At 43.1% G+C, this 15,019-nt stretch overlaps 1 protein-coding gene across 3 annotated transcripts in view; it reads left to right on the top strand.

Annotated features, from left to right (window-relative positions):
• Positions 1 to 15,005, top strand: part of LOC141515150 (uncharacterized) — a 57,598-nt gene extending 42,593 nt beyond the window's left edge. Inside the window, exons 2-5 of one of the 3 annotated variants that reach the window (XM_074226488.1) lie at positions 3,067 to 3,152; positions 7,734 to 7,890; positions 12,763 to 13,312; positions 13,547 to 15,005. In XM_074226488.1, coding sequence (XP_074082589.1) covers positions 3,079 to 3,152; positions 7,734 to 7,890; positions 12,763 to 13,312; positions 13,547 to 14,376 — 1,611 coding nt within the window. In that variant the 5' untranslated portion in view covers positions 3,067 to 3,078 and the 3' untranslated portion in view covers positions 14,377 to 15,005. Of the gene's footprint in view, positions 1 to 3,066; positions 3,153 to 7,733; positions 7,891 to 12,762 lie in introns of all 3 variants that reach the window. The other 2 variants (XM_074226487.1, XM_074226486.1) reach the window with 2 other exon arrangements.
• The last annotated feature ends 14 nt before the right edge of the window (positions 15,006 to 15,019 follow it).

Raw genomic sequence — 15,019 nt, 5'->3', positions numbered from 1 at the left:
AAGGCAGACTCAGAAACTTTTTGAAAACACTTATAAAACACTTCTCACACAAATTAAATCAGATTTAAATAACTGGGAAAATATCAACTGCTCATGGATAGGTAGAGCTAATATAATAAAAATGACCATTCTACCAAAACTAAACTACCTGTTCAGTGCCCTGCAAATCAAAATTCCAAAAAATTACTTTAATGAGTTAGAAAAAGTTGTAAGCAAATTCATATGGAGAAATAAATAGTCAAGAATTCCCAAAGATTCAATGAAAAAAATTGCAAAAGGAGGTGACTTAGCCCTACCAGATTAATCTAAAATTATATTACAAAGCATCAGTCATCAACACTGTCTGGTATTGACTAAGAAATAGAGTGGTGGACCAGTGGAATAGACTAGGTGCAATAGAAGGAGATGATTATAGTAATCTACAGTTTGATAAACCCAAAGAATCCAGCCATTTAGATAAAAATACTCTCTTTGATAAAAACTGCTGGGAAAATTGGAATTTAGTATGGAAGAAAGTTAGATTAGACCAACACCTCACACCCTATACCAAGATAAAATCCAAATGGATACAGGATTTAGACATAAAAACACAATATTATAAGCAAATTAGAAGATCAAGGAGTAGTTTACCTGTCAGATCTATGGAAAGGGAAGTAGTTTATGACTAAGGAAGAGATAGAGAACATCATTAAAAACAAACTACATAATTTTGATTATATTAAACTAAAAAGCTTCTGCACAGACAAAACCACTGTAAACAAGATCAAAATAAATATAGTAAATTGGGAAACAATCTTAATAACTAATGTTTCTGACAAAGGACTCATCTCTAAAATATACAGAGAACTGAGTCAATTTTTTTTAAATGCCATTCCTTAAATGACAAATGGTCAAAGGATATGTAGAGGCAATTTACAGATGAGGAGATCAAAGCAATCCATAGTCATGTGAAAAATTGCTCTAAATCATTACTTATTAGAGAACTGCAAATTAAAGCTTCTCTGAGGTACCACCTCACACCTCTCAGATTGGCCAATATGACCAGAAATGACAATGATCATTGTTGGAAGGGTTGCAGGAAATCTGGGACTCTATTGCATTACTGGTGGAGCTGTGAACTCAGCCAACCTTTTGTCCAAAGGGCAACAAAAATGTGCATACCCTTTGGTCCAGTAATACCACTACTGAGTCTATACCCTGAAGAGATGAGGAAAAAGGGTAAAAGCATCACTTGGTCAAAAATATTCATAGCAGTCCTGTTTGTGTTGGCAAAGAATTGGATATCAAGTAAATGTCCTTCAATTGGGGAATGGCTTAGCAAACTGTGGTATATGTATGTCATGGAACACTATTGTTCTATTAGAAACCAGGAGGGATGGGAATTCAGGGAAGCCTGGAGGGATTTGCATGAACTGATGCTGAGTGAGATGAGCAGAAGCAGAAAATCGTTGTACACCCTAACAGGAACATGGGGGCGATGATCAACCTTGATGGACTTGCTCATTCCGTCAGTGCAACAATCAGGGACAATTTGGGGCTGTCTGCAATGGAGAATACCATCTGTATCCAGAGAAAGAACTGTGGAGTTTGAACAAAGACCAAGGACTATTACCTTTAATTTAGAAAAATAAAAAAATTGATATCTTATTGTCTTATCTTGCTATCTCTTATACTTTAAGTTTCTTACTTAAGGATATGATTTCTCTCTCACCACATTCAATTTGGATCAGTGTATAACATGGAAACAATTTAAAGACTGGCTAATTGCCTTCTGTGGGGGGTGAGGGTAAGGGAAGTAGGATTAGGGGGAAAATTGTAAAATTCAAAATAAATAAAATCTGTATAACTCAAAAAAAAGAAAGTATCCGTTATATAAGAATTTCATAAAGAAATTACAGGATACCATACTTCAGATCTCTTCCTTAAATCCCCCCTCCCCTCCCAGTTTCTGGAGGATCAGATTTTTTTTTTTTGTTTTACCTGTGCATTTCTTTCTTTTATAAAATATACATTGATATTTAGATATAGATTGGCATCTTAGGTGAAACTAATTTGCAAAAACAATGAATAAATTACGAAGACTTGGAGGATCTTCCTTGAAGGGTAGACAGGGCTTGGCCTAGACAGGTTGCTTTGAGCTTCCAATAGTCTTGAAGAACGTGTTTCCATCTGAGCTTTGGGTACCATACAAAAGAATAAGAGATGAGTGAGACACATGTGCCTAGAAGAAATGAGAGTAGAGAAGATAGAAGCATAGTGGTTATGGATTGAATCAGAGTCTTTGCTAAATTGGCAGTTTGAATAGTTGGTAAAGATATTGTTTCTCCCCAAGAGAACTTGGTAGTCTTATTGTGGAGAGAAGTGATTATCAGAAGTTAGCTTTAACGGACAGGCATGGAAGAAAAGTGAAATAATTTTATACTTTCTAATCTGGCTACACATGATATAAATAAGGATAGCTAACTATTCCACACAGAATTACAGAGAATCATCCACTAAGTAAGATTCTTTGGAATTTAAACTGTTGGTGTTTGTTGAGCAAATTGCCAAACATTAATAAGTAATCACTTGGTATGAAGTGTAATATCTCTGTGCCTGTCTAGGCAAAGGAGATACAAAGATAAGGGGGAAGAAGGAAAGAATGAGGTAAAAAGCATATACCCTTATAAAGCAATAAAAATCTAATATACTTTTAAATTTTAGTTTTATTTTATCTCCGGAAGATGCATAACTTTGCTGGAGTTAGTAGGGAGGAAAAAGAACAACAGAATGATTATTACTCCAAAGTCTAAGCTACAACTAAATCTGAGGAAGGAACAGTCAGAATACAGTGATCCTAACCATGGAGGATATGATTGTTTAGTCCCTAAAGAAGAAAGGGAATTGATATTGGGGTAAATATCTCTTCTATCCTGGTCCCTAGGTCATCCCTGATTCCTGAATATTGCTTGGGTTTCCTGTTGCAATAAAATTATCCTAATATGATTAAATGATTCAGTGGCAGTTGCCTTACAGGAAGTGATGAATTGGGGAGGGGATCTCACTCAGGTTCCTCTCTTTTAACAGGAAGGAGTTAAGATGAATTTGGAAGTTGCCAACAGGAAGATTTCAGACATGGAAGGGAGGAGAGTTGTGGAGAACGGATATTACAGGTATACTAAGGCAAGAGAAGGGGGTATTTCAATTTAAACAGCTCATTGCATGAATAGAACACTCTGCCACTTAAAAAAGACAAAGCTTTTCAATAGATCTGTCCATTTATAACTATAGAGCTATACAGAATAAGTACATTTGATAGCTTTTGCCATTGAAAACATGTAACAATGCCCAAATTACCATTTCCTGGCTTTTCAAGAGTCCCACTGAGCTCACTGTCACATCCTTTTCAAACTTTATTTATTCATAGCCCATGACTAAGACCTGGAAAAGCTGTAGTCTTTTCTTAGCACAGTTCTGACGGGGTATCCCATATGGTTTCCCAAAAGAGGAAAAACTTGAAGGTGCATCCTTAAAGGACTCTAAGTTCCCTTTTCGGTATTCTGGTTTTTCATTATTAGAGTTCATGTTATATGAAAATTTAAGGAAAATTAAACTGTGCCATAGAGTTGGGGATAGGAAGATTTGTGTAAAATTATATGTAAAATGGAGTTGCTAAAAGCACAGAATTGTTTTGAGGATCAAATGAGATAATATGGATAGTGCTTTTTAAATGTGAAAATACTATCCTAGTTACCGTGAAAGGGGAAAAATGTTTTTGTCAAATACACTTTTGTTGTTTTTCAATCATTTTTTTCAGTTGTGTCCAACTTTTTATTGCTCCTTTTGGCAGGGGTTTGTGTTTTAAGTATAGTGAAGTGGTTTGCAATTTTCTTCTCCAGCTCAACTCATAGATGAGAAAATTGAGACAAATTGGGTTAAATGATCTGCCCATGATCAAACTGTTAGAGTCAGAGCCCAGATTTGAACTCAAAAAGAGGCACCTATCTGACTCCCAACTCTACTTATTCACTGTGCCACTTAGCTGCCCAAAGAAACTTTTGCAGAGTTCAGAAATGTCTTTGAACATATACTACAGATATTTAGTTTGGTGTTATACATAGTAGATCCAAGGATGGTGGTCAAATAATAGGGAACTCTGGTTTCTTAAAAAAAAAAAGCTTAAAAACAATGAACTGATTTTAGATGTGTTAAATCTTAAGAGCAGGAAAATCAAGTCTTTCATAGAATTGAATCAAACCAATTATTTGGAAGTAATCAGCCATTATGGTAAGTTTTGCAATAACAATCCATTTCCAAATGAGGAATGCATTTAACATATTTAGCACTTCTCAACATTAGATTATTGATTCCAGTCTATGAAATTGATTGTCACTAATTCATATCACCACTTCTTTGAAATAATCAATAGGCAATCATTAAACCTATATTCAGTATCAGGTACTGTAGAATATAATAATGAGACAGAATATAAAAAAATGAAATATATCCTGACTTTCAAGAGTTTACATTTTATCAATTGAGAAAACATGTACACTTCTAAGAATATACAAAATAAATGCAAGGTAGAAAATTTTCTCCCCGCCCCCACCCTTCTCTCTTCTATAAAATAGCAAGCAATCTGATACTGGATATATATGCACAATCATGTTGCACATTTCCCATATTATTCATGCTGTGAAAGAAGAATCAGAACAAAAGGGAAAAACCACAAGAGAAAAAAAATGAAAATAGTTTGTACTGATCTGCATTCACATAGTTCTTGAATCTGGCCTCAGATGTTAGTAGCTTTTTGACCCTGCAAGTCAGTTAAAATCTATTTGATTCAATGAGCAAATCTGTAAAATGTGCTGGAAAAGGAAATGACAAGTCATCTTTGTGAAGAAAACTCTTAATGTGTACATGACTGAGGCAATTGAACAGCAAAGTTTGGGGGTGGGGGGAGAGAGAGAGAGAGAGGGAGTGATGGGGTAGAGAAAAGAAGAGAGTGGTGCAGTGGATAGAGCACTGGCCCTGGAGTCAGGAGGACCTGAGTACAAATCTGACCTCAGCTACTTACTAATTGCCTAGCTCTGAGACCTTGGGGAAATCTCTTAACCCCACTGCCTTCAATAAATAAAATTTTTAAAAAAGAAATGAGATAAGGAAATTTTTTATGAAAAAGATGACATTTAAATAAAGTTTTGAAGGAAAAAGCGAGTCTGGGAAGTGGAAGGGCAATCAGTGTTAAGAACCTAACACAATGAATAGATATTTTAAAAATGGCTTTGAATTGATTCACCTCTCATTGTTTATGAGCACTAATTTGTATACACAAAGGAGTACAGAGGCAAAATAAGGAATTTTATTGTTGTAGACTGTAAGTCCCTAGAGGACAGGAATAGAATTTTGCTTTTGTTTTTGTATTTCTAATATCTCCCACATATACTTGCTAAACTGAACTGAACTGAATGAGATGGACTCCCCCAGATAGAAAGACCATTGAATCCTTTTTCAGGAACTAGCCTATCAAAGAAATAAAAGGCATTAAAGGTTAGGTTACAAATTTTATTCCTGTTCATTTGGTCTGGTTTTATTTTTATTTTTTATTCTTCTTATTTTTCGGGTCATTGGACCCATTAAAATCTAAACTTGGGAATCTCCCTAAGAACAAAAGGCATCTTTTTACATGACAAAGCATTCTTAAATTAATGATCATGAATTTTGCTGCTTTGACAAATCCAAATAAACAAAATTAATTCTCAAAGGCAATAAGACATCTGATATAGAAGGGGGTTGCTTTAACTGATAAAATCCTGAAACAAGGAGAGAGAATCTAAGTCAGAAGGTTCTCAAAAAGTTGATTCAGGCTTAGCATCCTCCTCCCTCCTCCCTTAGCATTCACCCTCCCTCCTAGAAACTTTGATCTGTAGAACAAACTTTGCTTACTTTGCCTACTGAAACCTTTCAGATACCTAACTTTGTCCTTCCTCTCCCCCTCCTCTAATAGCCCCTACCTATACTGGCTTCATTCCTCTATATCCATCTAAGAACACTGAACACACACCTACAGATCTGAGTTCCAAACCAAGCCCTCTTGGAATATATCCTTTCAAGGTGATTAATAAGCAGTGGCAGACTCTCCCAATTATGACTGGAAAGGACCAGTTTGATTCTGAATTTAAACTTTTGCTATTATTCCTCAGTTAATTTTAAGCCTTGGGAAAGAGATGAATTACAATCTCTAAAAAAAAAAAAATTCCTGATCTTTGCCAGGATCCTCTAGGTTTTGGAAATCAAATCTTTTGTCATGTTTTTCCTGCATCTTTCTCATTTCTCTTCCCAATTTTTCCTCTACCTTCCTTACTTGGTTTTCAAAATCTTTTTTTGAGATCTACCATAGCCTGAGTCCAACTCCTATATTTCTTGGAGCCTTTGGATATAGAAAACTTGGACTTTGTCATGTTCTGAGTGTGTGTTTTGATCCTCCATGAGACCAAAGTAATTATCTATGGTCAGGTTCCTTTTTCTCTATTTAATCATTTCCCTAGTCTATGACTAGTTTTGGTGTATTCCCTGAACTTTTGAGTATTTTTGGGATACCCCACAAGGACCTCATTTCCTTCAATGTCTTTTGAGAAGCTCTGACTGCTCTCCTGGTCTGTGCTTTGGTTTGTGGATGACTACAAGCACATCCTTCAGCCTTGGAGCTGCGAGGAAGGTCTCTGCTCCGCTATAGTAGTAGTACGGGGGACAGGACTGCGACCAGGGTCTGAATATGATCAAAGCCCCATAGTCCTGTCCCAGGGACAGAGGACAGACCTTTACAGTCTCTCCCCATCCCCTTAACTTCTGTGGGCTGAACACTGTGGGAAACACTGATGGGAGGCTCTGTGGGCTTCCTTCCATTTCTTGGTGTCTGGGCTGTGGTTGTGCTGAAGGCCAAGCTGGCTTCCACTCCCTTTGACTGAGGTTTCTCCCAATCTTTCTAGTTGTGTTTAGTGTTCCCTGTGTTGGCAGGTTGGGAAACTGCTTCTGCTGCCAGGAAATGGTACTCCCAGAGACCCAGGCACCCCCACAGGCTGGTCCTGGAAGCAGTTTTTTGCCCTTTAGCTGAGAATTCTGAAAATTGGCTATAATATCCCTTGGAGTTTTAGTTTTGGAATCTCTTTCTGGGAGTGATTGAATTGAATTTTTCAGTGAATTTTTCCAAGGACTACTTTCTCTTCTTATTCTAAGATATTAGCACAGTTTTCCATGAGTTATTCAGCCTCTTTTGCTGATCTTGTCTTTCAAGTAGACCAGTAATTCATAAATTATCTTTTCTGGATCTATTTTCCAGATAGATAATTTTTCCTGAGAAGTACTTTAATTTTCTTCTATTTTTTCAGCTTTTTTTATGTTTGTTGAAATCTTAGAATTTCACTGTTAGAAGTTTCCATTTGCTGAGTTCTAAATTTTAGGATTCTTTTTTTTTAAGGTTTTTGCAAGGTAAATGTGTCGGGGTTGGTCCTAGACGCCTGAGCGGATAGGGACCTTCCCGGGAGTAAGGCTGGCCCAATCCTAGAGTGACACGGTCCTCATGAAGGAGCCGTGGCCCTCCGGGATTGGGCTATGCCATTTGCTCCTATCGGGTGGCAGGTCTCGCCCTCGGGGCGGGTTAGGATGACAGCCCGGAACTGACTTCCTATATAAACCAATGCCCTGAGCTGTTCGGAGGATTCCTCCGCATCTAATAAAGCATATGCCTCCTGAAGCAGTGTCCGTCTGAGTCCCTCCTCGCCGATCCCCCGGGAGGGAGAATCCGGGGACGCCCGAAGCAGCTGCCCGCTGAGAAGCTCACTTGGGGTCCGGACAGAAGAGATCCGGACAGCTGGCGCCCGAACAGGGACACTGGAGACCCCACCAAGTGAGGTAAGCCCGCCCAGCTAAGGGCGGAAGAGACGGACACCCTAGGTTTACGGGGCACCTAGAGGTAGGAAACATGGGCAAAGGAATGTCAAAACATTTGCAGCCGGAGGATACAGGAGTATTAGCATGTCAAGTACAAGCACTAGTGAGGACCCATGGTATTAGGGTTCATGTTAAGGATTGCCGAGAGTGGGTAGGAAAGATCTTGGAAGTTTCCCCTTGGGTTTCCCATACAGGGATTGACCCGCAGAGATGGAGGGTGGTGGGTACTCAGATGGCCTCCTATAACAAGGAGAGACCCGGTGTCCTTAAGGACACCGACTTTGTGATCTATTCTGTGGTGGCGGCGGCCCTTGATCCCCAGCCGCCACCGGGAGCCGTCCCTGAGGAAACTCAGACAAGCGCCTCGCTAGTAGGGGAGTCTGAGTGGCCACCACCCCTAGATGTGAAGACCAGGACAGATGAGACTTTGAGCCCCGTAGGGCCAGCTCCCAAGTATCCTTGGGAAGAACTTTCCCGGTTGAGGCTTGAAGATGCTGCCGCAAATCGGCCACTTTCCTCGGCACAAATCGAAAGTAACGGCGGGAAGCCGTGGGGTACACAGATGGGGTATCAGGAAGCTTGTGGTTGCAGCGAACAGAAGCAGAGACAGACATCAGCAACAGGGAAAGAAAGCCCGGGGCCAACCACTCCCGGTCAGGGTCCCCGCCGGACTCGACTTCAGCAGGCCATCCACAAGGCTTTAGAGGAGGGCGAAGATGTAGACGAGGAGGACTTAGATTATCTTGCCTCCTCGTCTGCCGCCTTCCCAGTGTTTGTGCAAGTAGAAAATGGCCAACAGGTCAGGGTCCGTCGTCCGGTGCCTTATAAGTTTGTTAAAGATGTGAGAGAGGCAGTTAGAAACTATGGGCCCGGATCGGCTTATGTAAAAAGACTCTTGAGCTCCTCCGTTCAAATCGCTGCCTGGCTCCCTTCAGATTGGGATGAGACTATGCAAGCGGTGCTAGAACCAGCTCATTACACTGATTGGTCCGCGTACTGGCGGAGAGAGGCTAGGCAGCAGGCAGACCTCATTGATGCCAACAACTCTGATGTTATTACCAACCAAATTACCGGGTATGGTGACTACTCAGCGGTAGATGCACAATTACAATTGGCCGAGCCGGTCATCAGGGCAGTCCAATTGTCCGCCCTGAATGCCTTACAAAAGCTGGCCAAGGCAGCAGCTACACCACTACAGCAGTTGAAGCAAAGGCCCAGGGAGTCAGCTCTTGAGTTTATTAGCAGGGTGCAGAATACCGTGGAAGGAAAGTTCGGGACAGGGCAGGCATCCCAGCCCCTGATTATTCAATTAATAAAGGGAGGGTTTACGCACTCCAAGGGCTTATTAGCCACCCTGCCTGCTGACCCTACAGTGGAAGAGATCATAGATAAGGCTCTAGATGAGTCCCCTCCCCAAGAGCCACTGCAGACTTCTATTAACCTCCTTGTTGAAGCTTTACAAGCCTCCACGAAGGCCCAAAAAGGGAAAGGAAAAGGAAATTGCTACCGTTGTGGCAAATCTGGTCATTTTCAGTCTGAATGCCATAGCCCTCAGAAGAGTAATTTAAAATGCTTCGCATGTGGTAGACCTGGGCATATCGCCAAAAACTGCAGACAAAGACACAGGAACCAGAATCAGGGAACCGGAAGGCAGCAGGGAAATGGGAAACGGGGCCGGGAATACGGGGGTCCGGCCCCGGGGACAGCTCAGTAAATCCCTCGACCACTATATCACTCCCGGGGGGAGAAGAGCTGGGTCCATGGACAACGACTACAATTAAGGTTCTCCCTGGGGATTGCCACCGCCTAGTGATCGGGACGGCTCACTCCCCACAAGTTATTGTCCATACTCAACTTCCAAGTCCAGGTCAAACAGCCATATCAGTCACAAACCCCCACTATTATCCTGTGAAATTAAATAAGGGTGAGCCTATTGCGCTTGCTATTTCTCTCCCCTGGATAGATAAAGATTGGAAAGAACCGGAGAGGCACGATATGTTCGTGGCCTGGACCCAGGCTGTTTCAGCCCGCCGGCCCACCTTAAGACTGTCAGTGGAGGGAAAGGAGATTGTAGGGCTGATTGACACAGGTGCTGACATCTCCGTCATTGCTATGAAGGATTGGCAGCCGCATTGGGAACTCTCGGAAAGTCCCCAAGATATCACTGGGGTTTCAGGGGAAACCCAAGCAAAAAAGTCCCGGAGATTCTTAAAGTGGAAAAATGATGAGGTTGCAGGGGCTTTTCGGCCTCTGGTACTTCCCATTCCTATGTCTCTATGGGGAAGAGACATATTACAAGTCATGGGCGTGACCATCTCTACTGAATTGGCTTTAAACCGCTAGGGGTCACTGAAGGGCCTCAACCTATACCGTTGACGTGGCAGACCAACACTCCGGTTTGGGTGGATCAGTGGCCCCTCACATCGGAAAAATTGCAGGCCCTTAAGGAAATAGTGCAAGGGCTCTTGGTAGCTGGACACATAGAGCCGTCCACCAGCCCATGGAATTCTCCAGTCTTTGTAATTAAAAAGAAAAGTGGAAAGTGGAGAATGTTAATAGATTTAAGAAAAGTTAACGCCACACTGCAACCTATGGGAGCTACTCAGCCAGGACTGCCTTCCCCAGTACCGATTCCAAAGACATGGCCTTTAGCTGTAATAGATATAAAAGACTGCTTTTATAGCATTCCCCTTTGCCAGGTAGATAGGAAACACTTTGCATTTAGTGTTCCTTCTATGAACTATCAGGAACCCTCTCAGCGATATCAGTTTAAAGTCCTCCCCCAAGGAATGGCCAATAGCCCCACCGTATGCCAGATATATGTAGCCAGCATTTTAGAATCTACTAGACGTAAATACGCAGGAGCTATTATTATCCATTATATGGATGACATCTTGATAGCTGCACCACAACGTGACACTGTTAGTATGATTCTAAAGGAAGTCACTGAAGCTCTGGCGGTATATGGCTTACAGGTGGCCCCTGAGAAGATACAGACACAGGCCCCTTATAGCTATTTAGGACATCAAGTGCACAGTGAGCTGGTGAAGAAAATTCCCTCAATTGATATCAAACAAGTACACACCTTAAATGATTTCCAAAAGCTTATAGGTTCCATCCAATGGCTAAGGAACATAGTCCCTATCCCCAATGAATTAATGCAGCCGCTATATGATATCCTTAAGGGTCCCTCAGAATTAACCTCTCTCCGACAATGGTCCCCCAGAGCCCTGAAGGCAATTGCCCAAATACAAGAGTTGGCAACAACGTCAACCGTCAGCAGAGTGGATCCAGCAGCACCAATCTATGCCACTCTATTACAGCATCCCTCGTTAGGGAGAGCCGGGGTGGTCTTTCAGATCGCAGGCCCCTTGCAATGGGTGCACCCCTCCAAGCCAACAAAAAGTGTACCCAATAGAATTGAGGAAGATGCCCTCCTCCTCTTAAAAATGGCTGAGGCCGCCGTTACCATCACTGGCAAGCTTCCAGTGCTGTTGCTTCAGGAGGATCCACGTGTCCTTAATCAATTGGCTCAGAATTCAGAGGGGTGGGCCTCGCTATTGACCACCTACTCTACCTCTCAAGGCCACCCTCCACCGTCATTACGGGGATGGCTGCAACTCCCATTAAAATACCCTTCAAACCCAGTGGTCTCACAGCCTGTGCAAGGGGCGAATGTCTTCACGGATGCTACTTAACACCATAAGGCCTCCATTTACATTCCCGACAAACAGATTCTTAAGGTCCTGCAGACACCATATACGTCAGCCCAGAAAAATGAACTGCAGGCCACAGTAGTAGCTCTAGAAATGTGTGCACATGAGCCTATAAACTTGATTATAGATAGTTATTATTGTTATCTAATGCTACAGCACTTAGCCCTTGCGGACCTCACTGTTTCTAACTCTGCAGTAGTAGAATTGTTAAAACAAGCACAACAAGCGCTCCTAAGCCACTCAGAACCTCTTTATGTATTACATGTTAGGTCCCATATGTCCACCTCCGGCCCTATTTGTTCCGGAAACGCGGTGGCAGATTCGGCCCTCAGTAATCCTGATATCAAAAGTGACATTATTATGTATGCAGATCCCTCTACAGTTCACAGCACCTTTCATCTGCCAGCTAAGATACTCGCCCGACTCTAGGAAGAGGCCCGCCGCATTGTCCGCCAATGCAGGGGGTGCGTACCATTCCGGCCGGCTCCAAGCGGACAGGCCGTCAATCCGCGAGGTCTGGCACCTAATCAAATCTGGCAGATGGATGTCACACACTTTCAAGCTAGCTTAATCCATGTTACTGTAGATACATTTTCCAATTTCATCATGGCCACCTTACAACCGGGTGAAGCGACACGACATGTGATCTCTCATTGCCTTCACTGTTTTGCTAGCCAAGGGGTGCCTCAAGTTTTAAAAACTGATAATGGCCCTGCTTATGCATCCAAAGCTTTCGCACGGTTTTGCGATCAATTTGGCATTAGACATATCACTGGCATCCCTCACAATCCAACGGGTCAGGCCATTGTTGAACGAGCCAATCAATCCCTGAAGCACACCCTCATAAAACAAAAAGGGGGAGTGCGCGGTAGGCTCACCATGGCACAATTAGCAACGGCAGTATACACCAGAAATTATTTGATAGACAATGAACACGGCATCACCCCCGCCATGAAACAATTACTAAAGAAGGTGAAGTCTCCTCCCCTATCTACCAACCAACAAAAATTGGATACGAAAAAACCAGCCACAGTGTGGTGGAAAGATGAGGAGGGCCATTGGCATGGCCCCAGTCAGGTAGTAGTATGGGGAAAGGGATTTTTATGTGTCCAAACAGGTGAAGGGACACGCTGGGTGCCCATCCGGTGGACCAGGACATGTGAGGATTCCACCACCAAGGAGAAGGCGCCGCCGACAGAAGAGGAGGAAGCGCCACAACCGGACTCACAGGGCACAGAAGATGGATAAGTGGTTGTACTTTTTAGGGCTGCTAGGCAGCCTCCAGGTCACGGCTGGGCACCCCATTCCCCATCTCCGAGTGACTAATGCTAGTGCTGTTGGCCATTATACTTATTGGACAGTTATCCCGGGGTTTCCCATGGCTCTCCCGGCAACTTGGTCAGGAGATGCTATAGAGTTGAAAATGAGCGGCTCTGCTCAATTGGTGCTGGGGGGAGATAAGGAAGGGGTCCCTGAGAAAACCCATAGGCTAAATAAAACCATGACCTGGCGGACCAAGCATCTCCCCATTTGCCTTACCAAAGGCCAACATGAGCTATGTGCACAAATAAAGAATGATACTATAAGAGAAATTCCCCATGGACCACACGGCTCCTTAGGTCACGGGGATTATCTACATTTCAACATGATCTTCCACAATGTGTCTGGTAAGCACACCCAGGTTGGTCTAGCCTGGAACCACACATATCATTATGTTGTGGGAGGAGGCTGCAATAACACCAATACCACTTATAGCAATAAAACGGATGGCCCTTGTTCCTTGAAGGAAAGGCTAAATGCCATGGGCAGTTTCTCCTTTGGAGACGAGCTCCTTCATTCCCCCTTACCACCCTGCACCCCCTCACCTAATATGTTTGATATGGTTCAAGTGTGTTCCACAGGACATGCCGTAGGAGGACCATCACTGAACGGAACGCAGGTGTATTTTATGGACGGATTCCCAGAACCTTATTTCGCTGCACCAGTGCCACACATCTTAGACAACAAGACCACTGGGGTACAGTTACACCTTTGGAAAGCCGCTGCTGCATTTGGGAATGTGACTCACATGACAGACAATAGCGGGCCATTGACTGATAATACAACCTTGCGAGGGTGGTGGTGGGAGTTGTTGTTTGGGGACAAAGGGTATACTTGCTCTGAGGGAGAGGAAAGGGGACACTGTAATACGTTCACGTTGAAGACACAGACTGTTCGAGATACGGATATGTTCCTGGTGTGTCTCTCTGCTAACATCACCCAGGGAGACGAACAATATGAGATACAATGTGCAAATGGGACATTAACCAACACCCTTAAACAGGACCGGATTGTTTCAAACGACACAAAGGTGTTCCTTATGCAAGTTCCCCCGGTTACCTTTCTCCCGGTAGATACTCCTGAGCCATTTGCAGACTCGGATTATCTTTTGGCCGTCCTTAAACGACCAAAAAGAGCTGTGGAGGTATCTGCCCTGGACATTATAGGACTGGTTGTCTCTGTTATAGAGCAAATAGAGATTTCTGCTATGACTAATCAAATTCATATCCTGGCGGGGGACCTCCAGAATTTCATGCAGGCAACTGCACAGGCATGGACGCTTCAGCAACAAATAAATAGAGAGGTGGCTATAGAGCTGGGTGCGCTCACTTCGGCAGTTCAAGCCTTGTCCACCCTAGTGAGGGTTGAGATGATTTTGGAGGGCCTGCCATGTCATCGCGCCCTCCAATGACCAGCCTGTATGACAGCGCTAGTTAAAAATGCCAGTGAGCAGCTCGATTTGGCCATTAAGACACTAAGTGAGCATCGCAACTTGGGTGAATATTTGGATAGGCTGATCAGATTGTACGTGATATAAGGAATATTACTGATCAATATAAGAAAGATATGGAGAAAGAACATGGATTGCTCCCTGATTGGATCAATAATGTGGATCTTGGGCAATGGTTACATTATTTACTAATAGTTGGAGGTTTAATTGTTTCTGTCTCATCGATATGTTGTTTGCTACCTTGTCTCATATCTTTGCTGTTTAAAATATGGCGTTGGACATTAGAACAACTAAAGGCAGACATACTGCTGTCAAAACAAAAAGGGGGACTTGTCGGGGGTCGGTCCTAGAGGCCTGAGCGGATAGGGACCTCCGCGGGAGTAAGGCTGGCCCAATCCTAGAGTGACACGGTCCTCTTGAAGGAGCCGTGGCCCTCCGGGATTGGGCTATGCCATTTGCTCCTATCGGGTGGCAGGTCTCGCCCTCCGGGCGGGTTAGGATAACAGCCCGGAACTGACTTCCTATATAAACCAACGCCCTGAGCTGTTCGGGGGATTCCTCCGCATCTAATAAAGCATATGCCTCCTGAAGCAGTGTCCGTCTG

Source organism: Macrotis lagotis, chromosome 2, assembly GCF_037893015.1.
Source record: "Macrotis lagotis isolate mMagLag1 chromosome 2, bilby.v1.9.chrom.fasta, whole genome shotgun sequence".
Classification (NCBI taxonomy): Eukaryota; Metazoa; Chordata; class Mammalia; order Peramelemorphia; family Peramelidae; genus Macrotis; species Macrotis lagotis.
Note: the sequence above shows the minus strand (reverse complement) of the source record. Positions and strands in the feature narration are given on the sequence as shown.